Source organism: Oncorhynchus mykiss, chromosome 6, assembly GCF_057628025.1.
Source record: "Oncorhynchus mykiss isolate SJ-2025 chromosome 6, ASM5762802v1, whole genome shotgun sequence".
Classification (NCBI taxonomy): domain Eukaryota; kingdom Metazoa; phylum Chordata; class Actinopteri; order Salmoniformes; family Salmonidae; genus Oncorhynchus; species Oncorhynchus mykiss.
In genome coordinates, this window is record NC_143027.1 from 58,157,647 (window position 1) to 58,178,744 (window position 21,098).

The 21,098-nt window shown below is 41.7% G+C and overlaps 1 protein-coding gene across 5 annotated transcripts; it reads right to left on the reverse strand.

Moving 5' to 3' along the window:
• Window positions 1–503: 503 nt before the first annotated feature.
• Window positions 504–20,157, reverse strand: LOC110526239 (receptor-interacting serine/threonine-protein kinase 2). 5 transcript variants are annotated; one of them, XM_090238421.1, is made up of 12 exons: window positions 19,702–20,157; window positions 6,818–6,963; window positions 6,067–6,220; window positions 4,841–4,990; window positions 4,448–4,590; window positions 4,263–4,312; window positions 3,987–4,115; window positions 3,468–3,553; window positions 3,180–3,248; window positions 2,948–3,089; window positions 2,618–2,794; window positions 504–1,988 (listed from the first exon to the last, which is right to left on the reverse strand). In XM_090238421.1, the coding sequence occupies exons 2-12, from the start codon at window positions 6,961–6,963 to the stop codon at window positions 1,678–1,680; spliced, it is 1,557 nt and encodes a 518-aa protein (XP_090094547.1). In that variant the 5' UTR covers window positions 19,702–20,157; the 3' UTR covers window positions 504–1,677. The 5 variants fall into 5 exon arrangements, with proteins under 5 accessions (XP_090094547.1, XP_021462711.3, XP_090094548.1 ...); XM_021607036.3 differs by having other exon boundaries at window positions 504–1,991; window positions 19,702–20,048; XM_090238422.1 differs by lacking the exon at window positions 19,702–20,157 and adding an exon at window positions 7,616–7,960.
• Window positions 20,158–21,098: the final 941 nt, after the last annotated feature.

A 21,098-nucleotide genomic window follows, 5' to 3' on the forward strand; every position in this document is an offset into this window, starting at 1 on the left:
TTACAACTGCACTGGACCAATAAACAAAAATGAAGAAAAACAAATGACCTAGAATGAATTATTCAGATTTCAAATGAAATTCATTTGGTTGGAGGGAAGTGAACTGATTCTCATTTACTGTGTAATTTATCTCACCGGTGGTAATTTGCAGGTGCCGTCAGGGTGAAAATAGCAATTCAACCAGTTTTGAAATGAGAAAACACCCACTGGGCACAGATGACAGTCGTGTATTCTACATTGGTTCAACGTAATTTCATTGAAATTGTGTGGAAACATCATTGATACATATTGATATATATTGCCCACTGTGTGTGTGCCCAGTGGGCAATATATTTGAGCGCAACAGTAATAGGCAACAATTCTACAAGTAGACCTACTTTACACCACTGGGTGGAAATTACAGCCTCTATTAAACATCTTCCTTTGTTTCTGAGTGCATGAACTCCAAAACCAACAAGAAAAGAGCTGCTTGAGTGTCAAGGAGGAGTCTTGATCTAATGTTGTTAGAGATTAATTTGCTTTATTATACAACTCCAAATATTCAGATCATTAGGCTATTCACATACAGACAGTGCTTTGAGGAAATTACTGTTTTCTGTTCTCTGCATGATGTTGAACAGACCAACAACAACAAAAATATGTACACTATGGCCAAAACTTCACTGGGCCTCTCATTTGACAAGACCCCTTTTTTACCCTTTTAGTACATAAACGTCTTTAGACTGTACTTACAATGTGTGACAATTGGTACTGTGTTAAGACCAGACATGCAATTAGACATGTACTGTTAAAAGGCTTGTTGCGCGAGATGGGCAACAAAATCAAAGGGTACCCTGAGGGGAATGTGACAATGACCTATAGGTTAAAGGATTGAACAGATATACAAACACAAACAATCTGCAAAAAATGAGACTTAAGTTCAGTTATTTTATCTGATAAACCAACAAATAATAATCTTGTTACAAGATACCAAGTCAGACACTGCTGAACAGGACAATCCAAACTATGTTGAACATATAGTTTTGTACAATATGTACTTTACAAACAGGCTGTCAAAAGACGAGCTAGATTGTGGCACCACATAATAACCCCACAGAGCAGAGAGAGGGCCAAAAGTCATGACACAACATAGAAAACGTAGCATCTAATATTGAACAAACTGTTTTCTGTGTGTTAGCTCAGTAGTTATCACTCATTATCGCTAGTGATGGGTCATAAACATGATCAAAGCAGATGAATCATCCACACAGCTATTCACTTTCATTGGTTTCTCTCCAACACTATTGTTTCTATCATTTGACTGTCACAGAAGCTTCCTCTAATCAAACATTTATTTAACATCAACTTCAGAGGTAGCATCACTCTGATTGAATACTCAAGAGTTAACAAAGGCATGGACAGGTGTGTCCCCAACATGGATCTCTATGGATATAGATGAGTCATTGCAGCTGTTCTGATGAAATTAGGAATCTCAGGTTCTCCAATGTATATTCACTCTGACTGACCGTGGTCTGTATTAGACTTGAGTGAGTATAGATTAGATTTGGTTAGGGTTCCTCAGCTCTTCACTCCAAGGCTCCAGTCTCAATTGACATTTGAGTCTCAATTGACATTTGATACATTTGGTTAGGGGCCTTTCACTACACAACCACCATTCTAATAACCATCCATCCACCTTCAGTGAGACATCTGTGAGGGGCCACGATTGGTGGCAATGGACATCATACCAAGGGTGGTAGCTACCAGGGAAGCTGCGTGTTCCCCTAAACAGGTACAGGTGTCCAGTAGGGAACGTGTGCGAGCGGTCAGTGTCAGAGAGGCAGAGATGACCTCATAGGCCTCCAGGGGAAGGGCCCGCCGTGAGATGAGCACATCCAGTAGGTTGTTGAGTCGTCCCTCCGTCATGCCTCGAATGATGCCCTCACGCCTCTCGCGCAGGATACGACAACAGCTCACCGCCATCGGAGTCGGAGACACACACCGTGCAGCTGCTGACAAGAAGGGAAGGTGAAGTTTCAGGGATGATACAAACACTAGGATATCACATCTCTCACACACACACGTATAAAACACAAATCATGTAGAGGGGACCTTGAGAAATATCAGTAGCTATCTGATATAAAAGACAGTAATACGTACAGGAGATTATTTCACTGAAGATTGAAATTTATAGCCCTACTCGACAAGTTACCCTCTTATTCAACACATTAATCACCATCATAAATGTCTAGTAGCCATGTATTGCTTTAAAATATATATATATTTGGACTCCAAGCATTTACTGGGACAACAGACAACTTATAGAGAGAAACAAAGATCCTCAAGGGAGGAAACGCATTGGATAAAGATAAGACTGTGAAAGGATGGCCATGCAGGAAACCAGCAATCCCCAAAACTGCTTACTGTGCACATACAAACACACAGAGGGAGGCACTGTTTGTAACGTCTACTCATTTTCATATTGCTTTACTTTGTCTTCACCTTTTTCAGCAACATTTAAGAAACATGCGGGAAAAAGATAAGTCTATTCTAGATAGCTACAGTCTGGGACTGTACTTAAGTTTGCAGACAAAACAGGGTAATAGGTGGGTGGTCTAAGCTTAAACACATTTCCTACCATGGGAGCTAGCAGTGGGCTGGTTGAGAGGGCTCTGTCTGAGGGCTTTGGAGGGGCTGGAGGAGAGTGGGGGTGGTGGGCTCTGTCTCTGGGCGACGCCTCCTGTCCCTCTGGGATGCTCAGGACCCAGGCCACTGCTGGGACTGGTGGAAGACACCACACAGCCAGTCACACAGTCTGAGGAGAGACACGTTGCTGTTAGACTGTCCACGATAAGGTATAAATGAATCATTACTTAACAAAGAAGATAAATAAGAGGATGGTTTCGCTGACAACAAACTGAGCACATTCACAAACGGCTCTCATTATCGATCAGTTTTAAGTTCTTACCCTGACAGTGCCTCCTCTGGGATGCTTCCCCTGTATATATGGCTGTAGGGGGACTAGGGAGTGTTTCACTAGGGTAGGAAGTCTGTGGAAAGGGCAGTGTCTTGTTGCCCACACATTTAGTGTTTCCGGGACCAGTGCAGGCCTAGTATGAGATATGTAAATATTGTTTTCAATGTAATAGACATCACAAGCATACAATCAGAATTACACAAAAAATGTGAACCAAGCTCACCTCTAGGTTGTTTATCTCAATGGGAATATGCTTCACAGGATGGGTTTTAGAGTCATGTAGCGCCCTCTCCTGGTAAAGGGACAGAAATCACATACACATGTTCGCTCATGATTAGTGACGGGTCTATTTACTGTTTTCAGTAGTAACTGTTGACAGATTAAAAGCACATGAAACATATCCTGATTCCCTCAGTCAAAAATAAAACCTGATAGCAGATCAGGGTTGTGGACATGGAGAAAATCGGACTTCGGAGTGTAATAGAACTTATTAAATGAGGATGATCTGTACCTTGCTTTCCCTCACACTGAGGGTAGCCCTTGTCATTGCATCAGGATCAAATGTTGCTATGGCGCTCCTCAATTCCAGTGCACAGTCTGTGGACAGAGAGCAAGAGAAAGAAGAGGACATGAGAAAGATGTCCTGCCAAGTAAACATCACATTGACCATAAGGCACCAAAAGTTCTTTTTTTTTTTAACACCCACATGACAGTCATAAGCAATGAAATACATGGATAGGGACTAACATCAGAAAATAAACAGGTACACACAATTTAGATGAGAAGATTCAAAGAGTCTCATTGACTAAGTGGCAGAAGTAGGGTATGGGATTGTATCTCTCAGACTCGGCATATGGAACAGAGAGGAAGTGGGTGCTGCAAGTGGTTCTGCCTGTCACCTGTCCTTAACAGGCAGGTAAGTAACCAGTCAAGGACGGGGGTCTTGTAGGGAGAGATCAAAGTCCAGGCACAGCTGCTCTCGTCACCATTGTATATCCATACTCTGATTCACCCTCACAGACAGACTTACCCTCTGCTGTTGGACGGCTGTGTGGGTTAGTGCTCCAGCAGCTGGTCATCAGCCGGGAGAGTGTATGGCAGTGGGGTACATTCTTGGGTAGCAGCTCACCCTCCAGGCCTGAACCAACCCCATCCTCACCTGGGTTTAGACAATGACATGATGTGTTACAAATTCTAAACGTAATACAATATTGAGACTGTATGATACACGGCCAGGTATAGCCTAGTCTCCGCTGATAGAAACAAGAGCTGTTCTTTGAACAGACGGAAATAAATAGAGACACACCTCCGCACGGTTGTCTTCTGTTCAAAGTCTCCCACAGCAGCACACCAAAGCTAAAGAGAGAAGATAGTAAAGGCATCATTAGTAAAGGCATCTGTAGAAGTGGTAAACCCCTCCTTCCCCACCTGGTAAAATGAATTGGTGAATATGACTGTTTGAAGTGGCAGGATCGTGAAAGGTGACCTCACCTGTACATGTCTGCCTCCACAGAGGGTGTGGTCCCCGTCAGGGCCTCAGGAGACAGGTACACCAAGTCCCTGAAGCAGGGCCCTTCTCCAGCAGAGAGAGAGGAGCCAACCCTCCACTCCCTGGGCAGGCCCCAGTCACTCAACTGGAAGTAGGAACATGAAGACCCACACACATGAACATAAACATCCACACACAAACCGACAAAAACACCTGCTCTAACACAAGACTCAAACACACACATGTACCTGTAACTGTTCACAATACACCATATCCCATGGATCATATACTATCAATCAAATGGAGTTCTTTCTCACATTAGTTTCACTACTCAGAGAGAAGGTTTTTGTTTCTGTCGTGCAGGACTGGGTCAGTTATCAGTCACTGTTCTCTACCTTGGCCCGGTACTGCTGGTCCAGGAGAACATTGGTGGGTTTCAGGGCCTGGTGGGGGAGTGGTATGCAGTGGAGGTGGCACAACCCCTCTGCCACATCTAATAGGATGCCAAGCCGGAAACTCATGGGTAGACCTGGATACAGCTGGGTCTGGCAGGGATAACAAGAGTTACAATCATTCAACAGATTCAGCATGAACTCGATTCACTTCAGTAAAATGGATCATAAATAAATGGGAACTGAGAATGACTTGTGGGGGGGGGGGAAAGCACATGACAACACAAAGTTGAAATTGTGAACTGAAAATGCTAAAGAATTCAACATGGTCACGACACAACTTACTGTATGTAAACACAGTTTAACCACAGACAGTCTAAGTCATGTGCAGTGGAATGAAGTCACACGTCTACTGTCTGAAGTTATGTTCCAGCCAGGGCACTTTCTCCTGAACCAGGAAAAGCTCTTTGTGTAAATAAGGCAGTGATAGTGCTGATGACAGAGAGATCTATTTTTTGCAGCAGCCAGGGGCTTTCCAGACACAGTATGTGGGTGAAAGGACAGCACTGTTCTCCATGAAGACACAGGAATTGTAAATAAAGCAATCAAAATAAGGGCATTATTTGATTCACTTTATATGTGTCTATCGAAGCTCTGACCAGCAATTTGTTGATATACACTGAGTGTACACAACTTTAAGAACACCTGCTCTTTCTATGACATAGACTGATCAGGTGAATCCAGGTGAAAGCTATGATCCCTTATTGATGTCAATTGTTAAATCCACTTAAATCAGTGTAGATGAAGGGGAGGAGACAGGTGAAAGAAGGATTTTTAAGCCTTTAGACAATTGAGACATGGATTGTGTATGTGTGCCATTCAGAGGGTGAATGGCCAAGACAAAATATTTAAGTGCCTTTGAACGGGGTTTGGTAGTAGGTGCCAGGCGAATCGGTTTGTCAAGAACTGTGACGCTGTTGGGTTTTTCCTGCTCAACAGTTTCCCGTGTTTATCAAGAATGGTCCACCACCCAAAAGGGGGGGGGGGGGGGGGGGGGGCTCAATATTAGGAAGGTGTTCCTAATGTTTGGTATACTCGGTGTACACTGTAGGCCGCAACCAAGGGAAAAGTTGCAGAGCCAAGTTCGATTCATCAATTAGCCTACTGCCACACACTATACATGCACATTCATATTTTAGTTAGACTTAGTACTCATATATTATACTGACCTGGTATAGTAGAGAGTGTAGAGAGCCCTCGGGCATCCAGTCATACAGCAGGCCCATCAGACACCAGGCCTTGTACACACCCAGAGGAACCAAAACTCTCTCTGAATGGACTTTTCTGACCACAGCCACATCTCCCATCCACTCACTCCACTCACTGTTTAGAATATACACACACATATGCAGTAAACACATAAAAACACACAAACCCTCAAAACACACACACACACATCAGAGAGAGAGGCCGCTCTAGCCTGTCTTCTCTCGAGAGCCAGGTCTGCCTATGTGCCCACTGCCCACAAAATGAGGTGGAAACTGAAATGCACTTCCTAACCTGTTGCCAAATGTATGACCATATTAGAGATACATATTTCCCTCAGATTACACAGGCCCACAAAGATTTTGAAAACAAATCACATTTTGATAAACTCCCATATCTATTACGTTTAATACCACAGTGTGCCATCACAGCAGCAATATTTGTAACCTGATGCCACAAGAAAAGAGCAACCAGTGAAGCATAAGCACATGGCTAGTAATAACACTTTTAAAATAAATGTCTCTATTATTTAGAAACTTTTGTGAGTGTAATGTTTACTGTTCATTTCTGATTGTTTATTTCGCTTTTGTTTATTATCTATTCCACTTACTTTGGCAATGTAAACATGTTTCTCATCCCAATAAAGTAATTTGACTTGACTTGAGAGAGAGAGACTTTGTCATTGCATTTGAGTTTGAGATATGCCAATTTTACCTTCGACTTGCAGTGCGAGACGACAGTAGCTTGATTGACACCTGTAGCTCTGTTCTCCGGTAAGTACCCTGAAGACACCCGCCTGCGCTGGTTCGGCACAAGATCACATTTAGCACGTCCTCTTCACGAACAGTTTCCACCGCCATCTGATAGGAACAGAAACCAGTCGACTCAATAATAATACAACTTAGTTTTATTTTATCTTGCTTGTTGCTCTGCCATGGGACTAATGTATTTGTCTTTCACTGCACTGACAAATTTAATAGCGACCAGCCGCGTGTGCTATAATGAGTGTGTTTACATCTACACGATTGGCTGCTTTGTTCACGGAAATCCCCTGGCTAGCTACATAGGAAATATAAAATGAGGGATGAAGTCTTTTTCTTCTTTTTTTTGTTACTGTCGATGGTGTAACAACGGATAAAGGCGGCGGCATAACTTCAATTTGAGAGAGAGTAAGAGGGGGAATACAATACATCACACCAGATAGATCTACAGCTAGGCTATAAATAGGCTTGAACAACTCCTGATTCAACTACCCACTGGGCAAAAACTGGGTGAATCAACGTTGTTTCTACGTGATTTCAACCCCCCCAAAATCTACATGACAATGTTTAATCAACGTGGAAAACTAATTGGATTGACAAAAAGTCATCAATATAAGGGCATTTCGTCATTTTTCACCCAACGTTTAACCTAAATGCAATGACATAGTGAACATTTCTGTTGATTTCACTCTGAATTCATGTTAGTTGACAACTCAACTAAATGTAAATCAAAACTAGACGTTAAACTGACCTCTGTCCCTAGTGGGTACTGACTCCTGAACAACTCATTCCGTTGATAATGTGTGAAGTTAACTGGGAATTTCCCAACTCTGACCCCTAACAGCACTCTGCAGGAGGCATGAGGAAATCCTTTTCAGTCCTTTCACTTTTACATATGTCAGTCAAGAATTAAGTAGTTTTGGGAACAAAGTATCCTTAAGGCAATTATTCCATGGTAACCGAATTACGCTGAGATGTCACTTTAAAATGTACACCAAACAAAACCCATTGATTTCAAAGTTTATGTTACGAATACAGGTATCCTGTGTTCTTTTCTCTCCTTCTCCCCTTACAGGTGAAAATCCTCTCCCCAATCAGTCACCAATCAATCATCAATCAGGAGACACACCTCCTCCTGTTTCCTACCCAATCACAGTTCCTTTCCCTTGGTTTAAAAAATGCCATATGTCTGTAGATCACACTGGGTCACCATCTACTACTATGTCTCTCTATCGTGCTTTATGTATTGAGCTATCTTTTGTTTGAGAACCTCCATATCACTTTGTCCTCACCTGTGAGTATTGTTTTTGGTTATGGTGTTTGTTTGCTGGTGGGAAAAGGGGGAACCAAGACAAGTCGCCCATGGGCATACACTACCCGTAGGTAAACTTTGTTAACACTAGTTAGAACTGGGCTGTTAGCTGTTGTTGAAATAGGCTAGATTAGGGGTGTTTTGGATGCTTGTTTCTTTCCTTGGGTCCAGCTCAGCCCCTTTTCCTGCCCCCCCCCCCCCCCCCCAATTACTGTGTGTTTTCTAATAAACCATGTGTTTGACGGTAATTTAGTTGTCTGTGGTTATTTCGTTCTCACTTTTACTTTTTCACTATTATAATTTGCATGAGTTACCATCTCCCCTAGACTGTTGGGCAAAAAGGGATTCGTAACAGTTTAACAAACCATAACTCTAAAGATACAAATTTGCTGAAAGGAATTGGAGAAAAAAAAAAAATATATATATATACCAGTTTCGGGGGACAAAAATGTTGCCAGCATCGCCATACCGGTTGCAAAATAAATGTGAAGAGATTTGATGTACCGATTACATGGTTTATGTATGCAAAAATGTATGTACAGTACTGGTCAAAAGTTTGGACACCTACTCATTCAAGTTTTTATTTTTTTTATTTGTAGAATACATTGTAGAATAATAGTGAAGACATAACTATGAAATAACACCTATGAAATTGTGTAGTAACCAAAAAAGTGTTAAATCAAAATATATTTGAGATTCTTCAAAGTAGCCACCCTTTGCCTTGACAGCTTTGCACAATCTTGCCATTCTCTCAACCACCTTCATGAGGTGACCTGGAATGCATTTGAAATAACTTCTTGGGGGCAGTATTGAGTAGCTTGGATGAATAAGGTGCCCAGAGTAAACTGCCTGCTACTCTGTCCCAGATGCTAATATATGCATATTATTAGTATTGGATAGAAAACATTCTGAAGTTTCTAAAACTGTTTGAATGATGTCTGAGTATAACAGAACTCATATGGCAGGTGAGAACCTGAGAAAAAAATCCAACCAGGAAGTGGGAAATCTAAGGCTTGTATTTTTTTTAAACTCGGCCCCTATTGTAGATACAGTGGGATATTGGTTATGTTGCACTTTGTTTGAGGATTCCACTGTGAAGTGGGACCGAATGAGAGCGGAATGAGCCAGGTGTCTGGCAGATTGCCACAGGCTCAGAGGCGCGGTCACAAGAGTTAGCTCTCGTTCCATTGCTTTTCTACAGACATAGGAATTCTCCGGTTGGAACATTATTGAAGATTTATGATAACATCCTAAAGATTGATTCTATACTTAGTTTGACACGTTTCTACGGGCTGTAGCGGAACTTTTTGAACTTTTTGTCCGTTCGGCTGGACCTGAACGCGCTTTTGTATTTGTTTACCAAACTCCCTAACAAAATAAGCTATTTGGACATAAATGGACATTTATCAAACAAAACAACCATTTATTGTGGAACTGCGATTCCTGGGAGTGCATTCTGATGAAGATCAAAGGTAAGTGAATATTTATAATGCTATTTCTGACCCAATGTCGACCACCCAATATGGCGGATATCTTTTTGGCTGCTTTGTCTGAACGCTGTACTCAGATTATTGCATGGTTTGCTTTTTCCGTAAAGTTTTAAATCTCACACAGCCGTTGCATTAAGGAGAAGTGTATCTCTAATTTCATGTATAACAGTTGTATTTTCATCAACATTTATGAGTATACCTGTAAATAGATATGGCTCTCTGCACAATCACCGCATGTTTTAGAACTACTGAACGTAACGCGCCAATGTAAAGAGATTTTTTTTAATATAAATATGCACTTTATCGAACAAAACACAAGTGTAACATGAAGTCCTATGAGTGTCATCTGAAAGGTTAGTGATTAATTTGTACCTCTATTTGTGCTTTTTGTGACTCCTCTCTTTGGCTGGCAAAATGGCTGTTTTTCTGTGAGTTGGTGGTGACCTAACATAATTGTTTGTGGTGCTTTCGCTGTAAAGCATTTTTGAAATCAGTCTGTGGCTGGATTAACGAGAATGTTATCTTTAAAATGGTGTAAAATACTTGTATGCTTGAGGAATTTTAATTGTGAGATTTCTGTTTTGAATTTGGCGCCCTGCACTTTCACTGGCTGTTGGCGAGGTGGGACTCTACATATCCCAGAGAGGTTTTAACAGCTGTGCCTTGTTAAAAGTTCATTTGTGGATTTTCTTTCCTTAATGCATTTGAGCCAATCAGTTGTGTTGTGACAAGGTAGGGGTGGTATACAGAAGATAGCCCTATTTGGTAAAAGACCAAGTCCATATTATGGCAATAACAGCTAAAATAAGCAAAGAGAAATGATATGCCATCAATACTTTAAGACATGAAGGTCAGTCAATCCGGAACGTTTCAAGAACTTTGAAAGTTTCTTCAAGTGCAGTCACAAAAACCATCAAGCGCTATGATGAAACTGGTTCTCATGAGGACCGCCACAGGAAAGGGAAGACCCAGAGTTACATCTGCTGCAGAGGATAAGTTCATTAGATTTACCAGCCTCAGGAATTGGCAATTAACTGCACCTCACAGAGTTCAAGTAAATGTGAATCAGGCTTTTATGGTCAAATTGCTGCATAGAAACAGAACCGTCCAGAGTAGTGATGCTAGTCGAATAAAACTAATTCTGTTACCAAACTTTGCATCTGGACAGTTTTTCCAGTAAATGTTTCTTGTTTGTTTTACTGAGTAACTTGTTCAAAGTAGTCAGTGCATAGTTGTATGGTTTGTTATTAACATTTCAAATAAATGTTTTTTGTTTGGCATACATTTAAGTGACAAAATGGAGTCTCAGTGTAATTCTGTTCCCATGGAATTGTTTTATTTCACCTTTATTTAACCAGGTAGACCAGTTGAGAACAAGTTCTCATTTACAACTGCGACCTGGCCAAGATAAAGCAAAGCAGTGTGACAAAAACAACAAACATACAGTCAATAACAATAGAAAAAATATATGTACTGTACAGTGTGTGCAAATGTAAGATTAGGGAGTCAATAAATAGGCCATTTAGGCGAAATAAATACAATTTAGCATTAACACTGGAGTGATAGATGTGCAAGTAGAGATACTGGGGTGCAACAACAACAAAGAACAATATGTGGATGAGGTAGTTGGGTGTGCTATTTACAGATGGGCTGTGTACAGTGATCAGTAAGCTGCTCTGACAGCTGATGCTTAAAGGTAGTGAGGAAGTTATAAGACTCCAGCTTCAGTGATTTTTGCAATTTGTTCCAGTCATTGGCAGCAGAGAACTGGAAGGAAAGGCATCCAAAGTAGGTGTTGGCTTTGGGGATGACCAGTGAAATATACCTGTTGGAACACGTGCTACGGGTGGGTGTTGCTATGGTGAGATAAGGCAGTGCTTTACCTAGCAAAGACTTATAGATGACCTGGAGCCAGTGGGTTTGGCGACGAATGCGTAGCGAGGGCCAGCCAACAAGAGCATACAGGTCGCAGTGGTGGGTAGTATGTGGAGCTTTGGTGACAAAACGGATGGCACTGTGATAGACTACATCCAATTTGCCTAGTAGAGTGTTGGAGGCTATTTTGTAAATGACATCGCCGAAGTCGAGGATCAGTAGGATAGTCAGTTTTACGAGGGTATGTTTGGCAGCATGAGAGGAGGCTTTGTTGCGAAATAGGAAGCCGATTCTAGATTTAATTTTGTATTGGAGATGCTTAATGTGAGTCTGGAAGGAGAGTTTACAGTCTAGCCAGACACCTAGGTATTTGTAGTTGTCCACATATTCTAAGTCAGAACCGTCCAGAGTAGTGATGCTAGTCGGGCGGGCAGCTATCGGTTGAAGAGCATGCATTTAGTTTTACTAGCATTTAAAAGCAGTTGGAGGCCACGGAAGGAGTGTTGTATGGCATTGAAGCTTGTTTGGAGGTTTGTTAATAAAGTGTCTAAAGAAGGGTCAGATGTATACAGAATTAAGTCTTATGTGTAGAGGTTGATCAGAGAATCACCAGCAGCAAGAGTGACTTCATTGATATATACAGAGAAGAGTCAGCCCAAAAATGTAACCCTGTGGCACCCCCATAGAGACTGGCAGAGGTCCGGACAACAGGCCCTCCGATTTGACAGACTGAACTCTATCTGAGAAGTAGTTAGTGAACCAGGCGAGGCAGTCACTTGAGAAACCAAAGCTATCGAGTCTGTCGATAAGAATGCGGTGATTGACAGAGTCGAAAGCCTTGGCCAGGTCGTTGAAGACGGCTGCACAGTACTGTCTTTTATCGATGGCGGTTATGATATCGTTTAGGACCTTGAGCGTGGCTGAGGTGCACCCATGGCCAGCTCGAAAACCAGATTGCATAGTGGAGAAGGTACGGCGGGTTTCGAAATGGTCGGTGATCTGTTTAACTTGGCTTTCGAAGAGTTTAAGGCAGGGCAGGATGCATATAGGTCTATAGCAGTTTGGGTCTAGAGTGTCTCCCCTTTTGAAGAGGGGGATGACCGCGGCAGCTTTCCAATCTTCGGGAATCTCAGACGATAAGAAAGAGGTTGAACAGGCTAGTAATAGGGGTTGCAACAATTTCAGCGGATCATTTTAGAAAGAGAGGATACAGATTGTCTAGCCCAGATGATTTGTAGGGATCCAGATTTTACAGCTCTTTCATAACATCAGCTGGGAGGAGGTGCCCTTATTCTCCATGGACTTCAGTGTTCCAAAACTTTTTGGAATTAGTGCTACAGGATGCAAATTTCTATTTGAAAAAGCTAGCCCTAGGTTTCCTAACTGACCGTGTATATTGGTTCCTGACTTCCCTGAAAAGTTGCATATCACGGAGCCTATTCGATGCTAATGCAGTACGCCACAGGATGTTTTTGTGCTGGTCAAGGGCAGTCAAGTCTGGGGTGAGCCAAGGGCCAAATCTGTTTTTAGTTCTAAATTTTTTGAATGGGGCATGCTTATTTAAGATGGTGAGGAAAGCACTTAAAAAAATAAATGTGCCTAGAGTAATCATTGACTGCATTGGCATTCATGTGCTCAATACCAACATTTAATAAAAGTTGACATAATGTAAACCTAACATAGGCCTACTTTCCCCCTCCTTCCAAGCAGGAGGGCTGCAACCAACTGCCTTATATACCATCTGTGTCAGGAAGCCTGTGCTAGTGGAATATACCATCTATCCTTATATAAACAGGGGGCTTCGAGGTAAGTAGTCCAATAGTCTACCCACTTTTCTCTTATACACTGTTCAGACAGAATTGATGCAAAACATTTTTTGGGGCCAATGTTTATATGAGCACCTTTCAAACAGCTCCATTTTTACCACATTCTTGCCAGCATAAGCCTTTTATGCATCCTGTTCGCATGCCGGCACCTATTGGTTATCAATGGGAGTATATACTGATGTGGGTGGGAGTCTATTTGAATAAATCCATTGAATATACACCATCACAAAGCAATCCATTATGAATTATTTTAAGCAGGTTCTAAGAAACATAAGACTAAGAAAAATAGAATAGCATATTTTGAGTTTAATGATGTTACTGGTCTGTGCAGCTTATTGGCTGCATGGCTGTGCCATGCAAATTAAAATCAATAGTTCATTATTTTGTTCATTAAACAGACAAGACACATGCCCCTGCACTGATCAGTCAACACACATATTTTAAAGTAAGAAAATAATGGAATATAACAATCAACTTAAGTGTCACGGGAACAGAACCGCTGTCATAACAAAAAAAGTGTGATTTTTGTTTGTTTGTAGGTCGCTGTAACTTAGAATCTGCTCCTTCCAATCATGTTAAGAAATCTGACCTGAATGAATTGCACACAGGCTCATCTGAAAAGGAGAGGTTGTGTGGAGCTGAAGAAGCTCATTCATATTAACCCATCATTCGTTGGCTAATTGCCTAATAGGCTACTGCAGTAAATCAGAATCAAATCGGTCTTCATCACACCATCACCCGCTTTATTTCCTTTCAAACGCCCCACCAGTTATTTTGGCTGAAGACAGATTTGTAGTTTAAGTGAGACTGTATTTAAATGGAGAGATAAAATGCCTTAAACATCTTCTGTTAAGCTTTGTGATTAACAGGGAAACGTTTGATGTCAGACAACTATAGAATGATCATGATTTAATGTGTGCCGAAAAGCTCCTGCCAGCCAGAATTGACCAGTAGTGTGTGCCACAGAAAGTATTTGACTCTAGCCACAAAATTAAGGAAATTAGAAAATAACTGGTGGGGAGTTTGAAAGACATAAAGCGGGCGATGGTGTGATAACATTGACTGGTGATGATCAATTTACTGCAGTAGCCTATTAGGCCCAATAATTAGCCAACGCATGATAGGATAATATGAATGAGCTTCTTCAGCTACACATGGCATGCATGGTGAATCGTCAGGCTATGTTATCTACTGGGATTGGTCAACAATGTAGAGCAGAAGCCAAAGGGCTGTGTTGGAGAGGATCAAAACAGCAAGGTATCATGGGTAAATTGTGACCGACTTACAAAAGAATAATGAGTTGTTATTTATGATGCAAGGTAATTTGTTAATCCGTCAATCGGCAGTCACTTTGATGCTCTCGGACGCGGTCATTGTCCTTGAAATGAATATCACCACTGCCTAGGCTTCATTGAAAATGGAAGGGCCACCATGTCCGCCGAGCGCTTTATGTCAGCGCCTTAGAGAGCCAGCTTGAAGTTCTAACCTCTTGCTCGTTCAGCATTCCTATGGTGAAAATGAATGGGGGAAAGAATAGGGTTTTGGGATAAATGTCAAAAATAGGGTATAAGGTTGACACAAGCTAAGGAGATGGTATACATTTTGTTCTACGAGATAATATCAATAAGTTAACCTGACCGTTATGAATTTTGAAGCCTTTGCTTTTCGGAATCACATATGCTACATATTCACAAAATGCGACTAGCTGATGAAGATTCTCATAGAACAAAACGTATAAGATCTCCACAACTTGTTGACCTCATACCTTATTTTCGGCGTTTATCGTAAAATCCTATAAAAACATCATTCATTTCCACATAGGCTTTGTTCAACGAACCATGGCAGAGTTAGTGCCTACAAAAAAGACGCCATTGCTATTTCTCTCTGGATTCACTCACTTCTCAAACCTGCGCTCCTTACACTGTAAATTGCAGCGTGCCGCTTAGGCTGCCTAGAGTGGCTCACTTGTGGCAGTATATGGCAGCACGTTCGACTGTGCGTCAATAATTCAGTATAGCAACTGGCTATGATAGCTGAGGTTCTTAGCTAGGTTCTGAACTAATGTGTATACCAAACATTTTACGGTCCATACACAGATTGGCTACATAGCTAGCTACACAACCATAGGCATATAGGTATTTTTTTATCCTCCACTGCACAATAAGCAAGACAATAGTTAGCTAGCTATGTTACTTCAGCTGCATTGCATGGCAAATATCAGCAAGGCAAGCTTACAAAATTGTACATTACATTCACAGTAAAAATTTTAGCTAGCTAGATTTTTTTTTACATCCACTGTTTCACAAGAAGACAGCCTGGTTAGCTGGTTGTTTCAGGAGTCCCTAAAACATTAAACAACCAGAATTACAATTTCATACACATGTCACAACACCCATAAAGCTAGCCAGCTAGCTGGCTAATGTTAGCTAGTCAGCTAGCTTGCTAAATAGCGATTTTTGTTAATTATCTTTATGACAAAAAAAACATGGCACTGTAGCTAGTTAGCTAATAATACATTGTTTTCTAAATGTATTTACTTACTTTAATATGTTCTCCCAGCCATGTGGATGATTGTAAACAAGGCAGCAAAGTTTGTCACCTGAGTGTTTTAGAGCATATTACCTGTGAATAAATTCATGAAATGGAGAATAGACTATTTACCCATTTAATAACCAGACCTTCATACAAATTTGCTATGCTGAATTCTTAACGTACGACCGAACGTGCTGTCATATGCTGCCAGCACGCCCACAAGCGAGCCACTCTCGGCGGCCTAATCGGACCGCAGCAAAAAAAATAACACCACCCTACTCCACTATTTAAATCTATTTAGTGTTATGTTTATTCCTTATATAATGACAAACTGGGGCGTAGGTTTAACTACTTTTAATGAACATATACTTCAGCTAGAAAACTCCATGTTTAGCCATGCATGTTTAGCCATGCATTCCTTAACCATCCGCATAGCCTGCTGGGTAACGTAGTCTAAATGTTATTAACACATAACAACACATCTTCTTTCCTGTAAAATAAAACTACTTTTCTATATAACTATACATGTCACATCACATTTGTTTACTCAACCTGCATAACATGCAATTTTCAATAAAACACATTTCTTTCCCCCAATTCTTTTCAACTAAATATAGTCTGTCCAACAATACTCTATTGTGGCTCTATTTCTTTTCACAATAAGAAAACATTCGGTCCAGGTGCCCCTTTTATTTATTTTTTTAGCAATTCTCCATAAGCATTTCAGGGGCTCTGACAGCGTTCATTGTCAGTCAGGGTGTTCTGACTGAATTGTCCATTTCTAAAGGCATTTGACGCTTCAGCAGTATCCTCCTGATGATCCTCAGTCCCTTGAGTGAATGGCTGCAGCCTTAGATCCACTCTGTTTCGTCTCAGTTGTGATCCATGCTCCGTTTGGATCTCATAGGATCGAGGTGCAACTTCGCTCTGTACACACCCTTGCTGCATCCAGGTTCCTGTAGTGATGTCTCGGAGTCGTACATGATCTCCAGGTTTCAGTTCAGGTAAGTGTCTTGCACTTTTGTTGTGTCTCTGTTTTTGTTTCTTTCCATCGTGTGCCTTTTTCATCAGACCTTTGACAATTTTGTAGTAGGGTCTGTGGGTACTGGATGAGGTATTTGCGGCTCTGCTTGCTGCTTTGGCCTGTAGGTCAAACACAGTTCACATGAAGTAGTGGCCTGGCTGATTTCCTGGTTCATTCTTGGCCAGTACATTACTTCTCATGCTCGTCTGTATTTTCTGTAGCATTTCTTTGCGTAGTGTCATGGGAATGACAATCTTGTTGCCTTTGAACACTATGTCATCCACAACGGTGAGCTCTGCTCTGCACATCCAGTAATCCTGTATTCTCCTTGGACAGTTTTTCTGTGCAGGCCATCCTATCAGTGTTATTTCTTTCAACTCTGTCATTGTTCGGTCAGCTGCAGTCTCTCTTTTGATCTGCTCCACTCTCTCAGAAGACACAGGAAGTGATGCTACGATCATGTCGAGGTAGGCCTGAATCGCAGCGTTTTTCTGTGTGTCAAAGCTCTCCTTGTCGACTGCTCGAGAAAGAGTGGAACATGAACTTTCCCGGGGTATTGATCATCTTCACATCATACTTTTGCAGTCTGATCAACATTCTCTGGATTCTCATTGGACAATCATTCAGTGGCTTAGACATGATTGACACCAATGGTTTGTGGTCGGTTTCTACTTCGAAGTCTCGTCCGTAGACGTATTGGTGAAACCGTTCGCAAGCGTATGTGCTTGCCAGTAGTTCTTTCTCTATTCGTGCATACTTTTTCTCTGCGCCTTTCAAGGCTCTGGACACATAATCAACAGGTTGCCATGTGTCGTCATGCTGTTGCAAAAGAACTGCTCCCAGGCCAAACTGTGACGCGTCTGCAGAAATCCTTGCTTTTCTCTGGATCATAGAACCTGAGCACTGGCTCTTCTGTGATTGTCTTCTTTAGGTTTTTGAAGCAGTTTTCCTGTTCATGGGACCATTCCCATTCCTTTTTCTGTTCCCGAAGACATCTGAGTGGACCGGACTGTGCTGACAGTTGAGGTATGAACTTTGTAAGGTAGGTGATCATGCCCATGAAGCGTCTCACGTCGTCCTTGTTCTTCGGACGTTCCATGTTGTTGATGGCTGATGTTTTCCTCTGGTCTGGTTTGACTCCGTCCTCAAAGTACATCTCCCACAAAGGTAAGTGTTTTCACACCAAACTCGCATTTGTCCTTGTTTAGTTTTAGGTTGACTTTCCGTGTCAGGTCCAGCACTTGTCTCACTCTCGCATCATTTTCTTATTTTGTGGACCCCCAGACGATGATGTCATCCATCATAGTCTCCACTCCTGGAATGTGCTCGAAGATCATGTGGATTGTCTTGTGGTAGACCTCTGGCGCTGAGAGAATCCCATATGGTAGAAGAAATCTGTACCTGCCCTCAGGTGTGTTGAATGTGCATAGCCTTGAGCTTGCATCATCTAGCTTCACTTGCCAGAATCCTGATGAGGCATCAAGCTGAACCCCTTTGCTCCAGCAAACTGCAACATTATCTCTTCTCTGGTTGGCAACTTGAAATGCTCTCTCTTGATTGCTTCGTTGAGATCTCTCGGGTCTAGACATATCCTGAGATCGCCGTTCTTTTTCACCACAATAACCAGTGAGCTTACCCAGTCTGTAGGATCATCCATTTTTGTGATGACGTCCATCTTTTCCGTGCGTCCGAGTTCCTCTTTGAGCTTTTTCCTCAGTGCAAAGGGAACTTTTCTGCATGCATGCACAACTGGAGTCATTTTGTCATCAGTACATATTTTGTGTTCTCCTGGTAAACCTCCAAGACAGACCCTCAAACACATCCTCATACTCAGCCAGTAGTGATTCTTGGTCATTTTCAGTCTGTCACTACATACTCTTTTCAACGAATGGAGCTTTTCACATGCATTGATTCCTAGAATAGGCTGTACACTCTTTTCCACAATCAGCAGCTGTGCTCTGAACTGTTTTCCTTTGTGCTGTAAAGTTACTATGCAGCTACCTTTGACTGGTATGTTCTCCCCAGTATAACCAGTAACCTTAATTTTCACAGGGTGTATTTTGCTCTTCACCTTCAGTGTTTTGTAGTCATCCAGCGACAACAGGTTTACCTGTGCTCCAGTATCAAGCTTGAATGGTATTGTAGTTTCATTCACCTTCAATGGCACAATCCAATCAGCATTTACTGCATTGCATATTTCCACAGAATCAACAAAGAATTCTTCCATCTCCTCGACTGTGTGAACCTTTTTCTTAGTAGCCTCAGCTTTGCAGCATTCTGAGAATTTTTAATATTTTTTTTTACTACAGTTGTTACATGATTTGCCATATGGAGGGCATTTTTTTGGCTTGTGGATGAATCCACATTTTCCACATGTAGTGTTTTGATTTCTCTATTTTGCTTGTTTTTGTTTTGTAAGGTGTGTGTGTGTGTGTGTGTGTGTATTGCTCCTCTCTTTTTATTACATACACTGACGTCCCTTCCCTGCACAGCTCTTTAGCTGTGGTTTCAGCTGCTCGACACACATTCACTGCTTTATCCAAAGTTAAATCTAGCTATTGTAAATGTCCAATGCATCCTCTCCAATAACATGCAGAAAAATGGAAGCTTTCAATTTGTCATCATCTCCCCCTGCACCACTAGGTGCCTGCTAGGTAGATTTTGAATCTCTGCTTGAAACGTTTCCAATTGTCAGCTAAATTGCCTGTTAACTGCATAGGAGTAGGAGGACTAAGCCTATCCATGACGGAGAACAAGAACAGTGTCAATTTCTCTTACTTCAGTATGTTGCTCATCAACTTGCTCGTCAACAGATTCCAATGCAGCCTCCCTCTCGCTGCTGTCACTCTCGCTGCTGCGGCTCGTTGTCCTCGCTCTTGCAAGCTAGCATCTTCGACTACTCACCTCACTTGACTTGTGGTAGAATGTTCCATTTTCGTCGCGGAAATTTGCAGAGTTACTCCTTTCTTTTCTCTTTGTCATAGCGACTACCAATCTGACACCATGTTATGTTTGTTCCTTATATAATGACAAACTGGAGCGTAGGTTTAACTACTTTTAATGAACATGTACTTCAGCTAGAAAACTTCATGTTTAGCCATGCCAGGCATTCCTTAACCATCCGCATAGCCTGCTGGGTAACGTAGTCTAAATGTTTTTAACTCATAACAACACATTTAGTCCGACCTCATGCCAACAACCTGAAAGGATGGGACACCACCACTTAACCCACCCTGTAACTCTTCTGATGTCAAGTCTCACACACCCAAATACCTCTCTGCATCTGCCAACACAATCTAAATTGTGTACAACTTACATTCTATTCCTGCAGTACAGTTGATAACCATTGCTATAAATGCAAAAAATCCAATCTTACTGAAACATATATCACTTGTTGGCCTATCCCTCTGTACTAGATCTGTACCAGTACTCACACCACTCCTCTCAGGATCACTCCCCCTTGACCCATCTTCCTCTGCTTTCTTCACTGGTTCAGCATATGACAACTTCTGCACTACCCTGGAAACCTCCACTTGACTCTCTTACACGGGATATTTCTGATTCCCAGCCCCATGGGCACCCCTACAATTAACACATATCACTACTTTCCCCAATGCTACACATTCCTTTGTTTGTCTCATGCCCTTCTGCACACGTCTCACACCTAGGAACCTCCCTCCTGCCACATGCCCATAAGCTTGACACCTGTAACAAAGTAATGTGTTCGGAACAAAAGCTCATACAGAATAAATTATATTCTAACATCACTTTGTTGGGGAAAGACTCAGCATCAAAACTCAAAAGAACAAACAATGACTCTTCTGTTTCACCACTCACACCACGCTGTCTGCGATGTACCACACGACGAGCATCACAAACACTGGGTATCTTCCCCTCTAGTTGGTCAACTTTTACATTTACTGCTACCCCAGTAATCATTACCTTCAATGGTGCCCTTTTCTTGAGAGCAAAACAATTCACATTTCTTGCCCCCATTCGTTTTAGCCATTCTCCTGAGCTGAGTTCGAATACTCATACTAACCCTACTATTTGTGACGTAAATTGAGTATGTAGTATATATTCATTAAAAACTTCTACGGAATCTGTGTCCCTAAACCGGGACAGTTGTTGCTAACGTGCACTAATGTGACTAGAATGACTTTGTATACAACAGC

Bases quoted from the DNA above. Each gene is read 5' to 3' on its own strand.
- LOC110526239 (XM_021607036.3), bottom strand. From the start codon at position 6,963: ATGGCGGTGGAAACTGTTCGTGAAGAGGACGTGCTAAATGTGATCTTG. The intron at 3,249-3,467 runs GTACAGATCATC...TCCCTTTACCAG, and splicing joins TCAGTGTGAGGGAAAGCAAG to GAGAGGGCGCTACATGACTC. The intron at 1,992-2,617 runs GTAGGAAATGTG...CCTTCTTGTCAG, and splicing joins GCCCACTGCTAGCTCCCATG to CAGCTGCACGGTGTGTGTCT.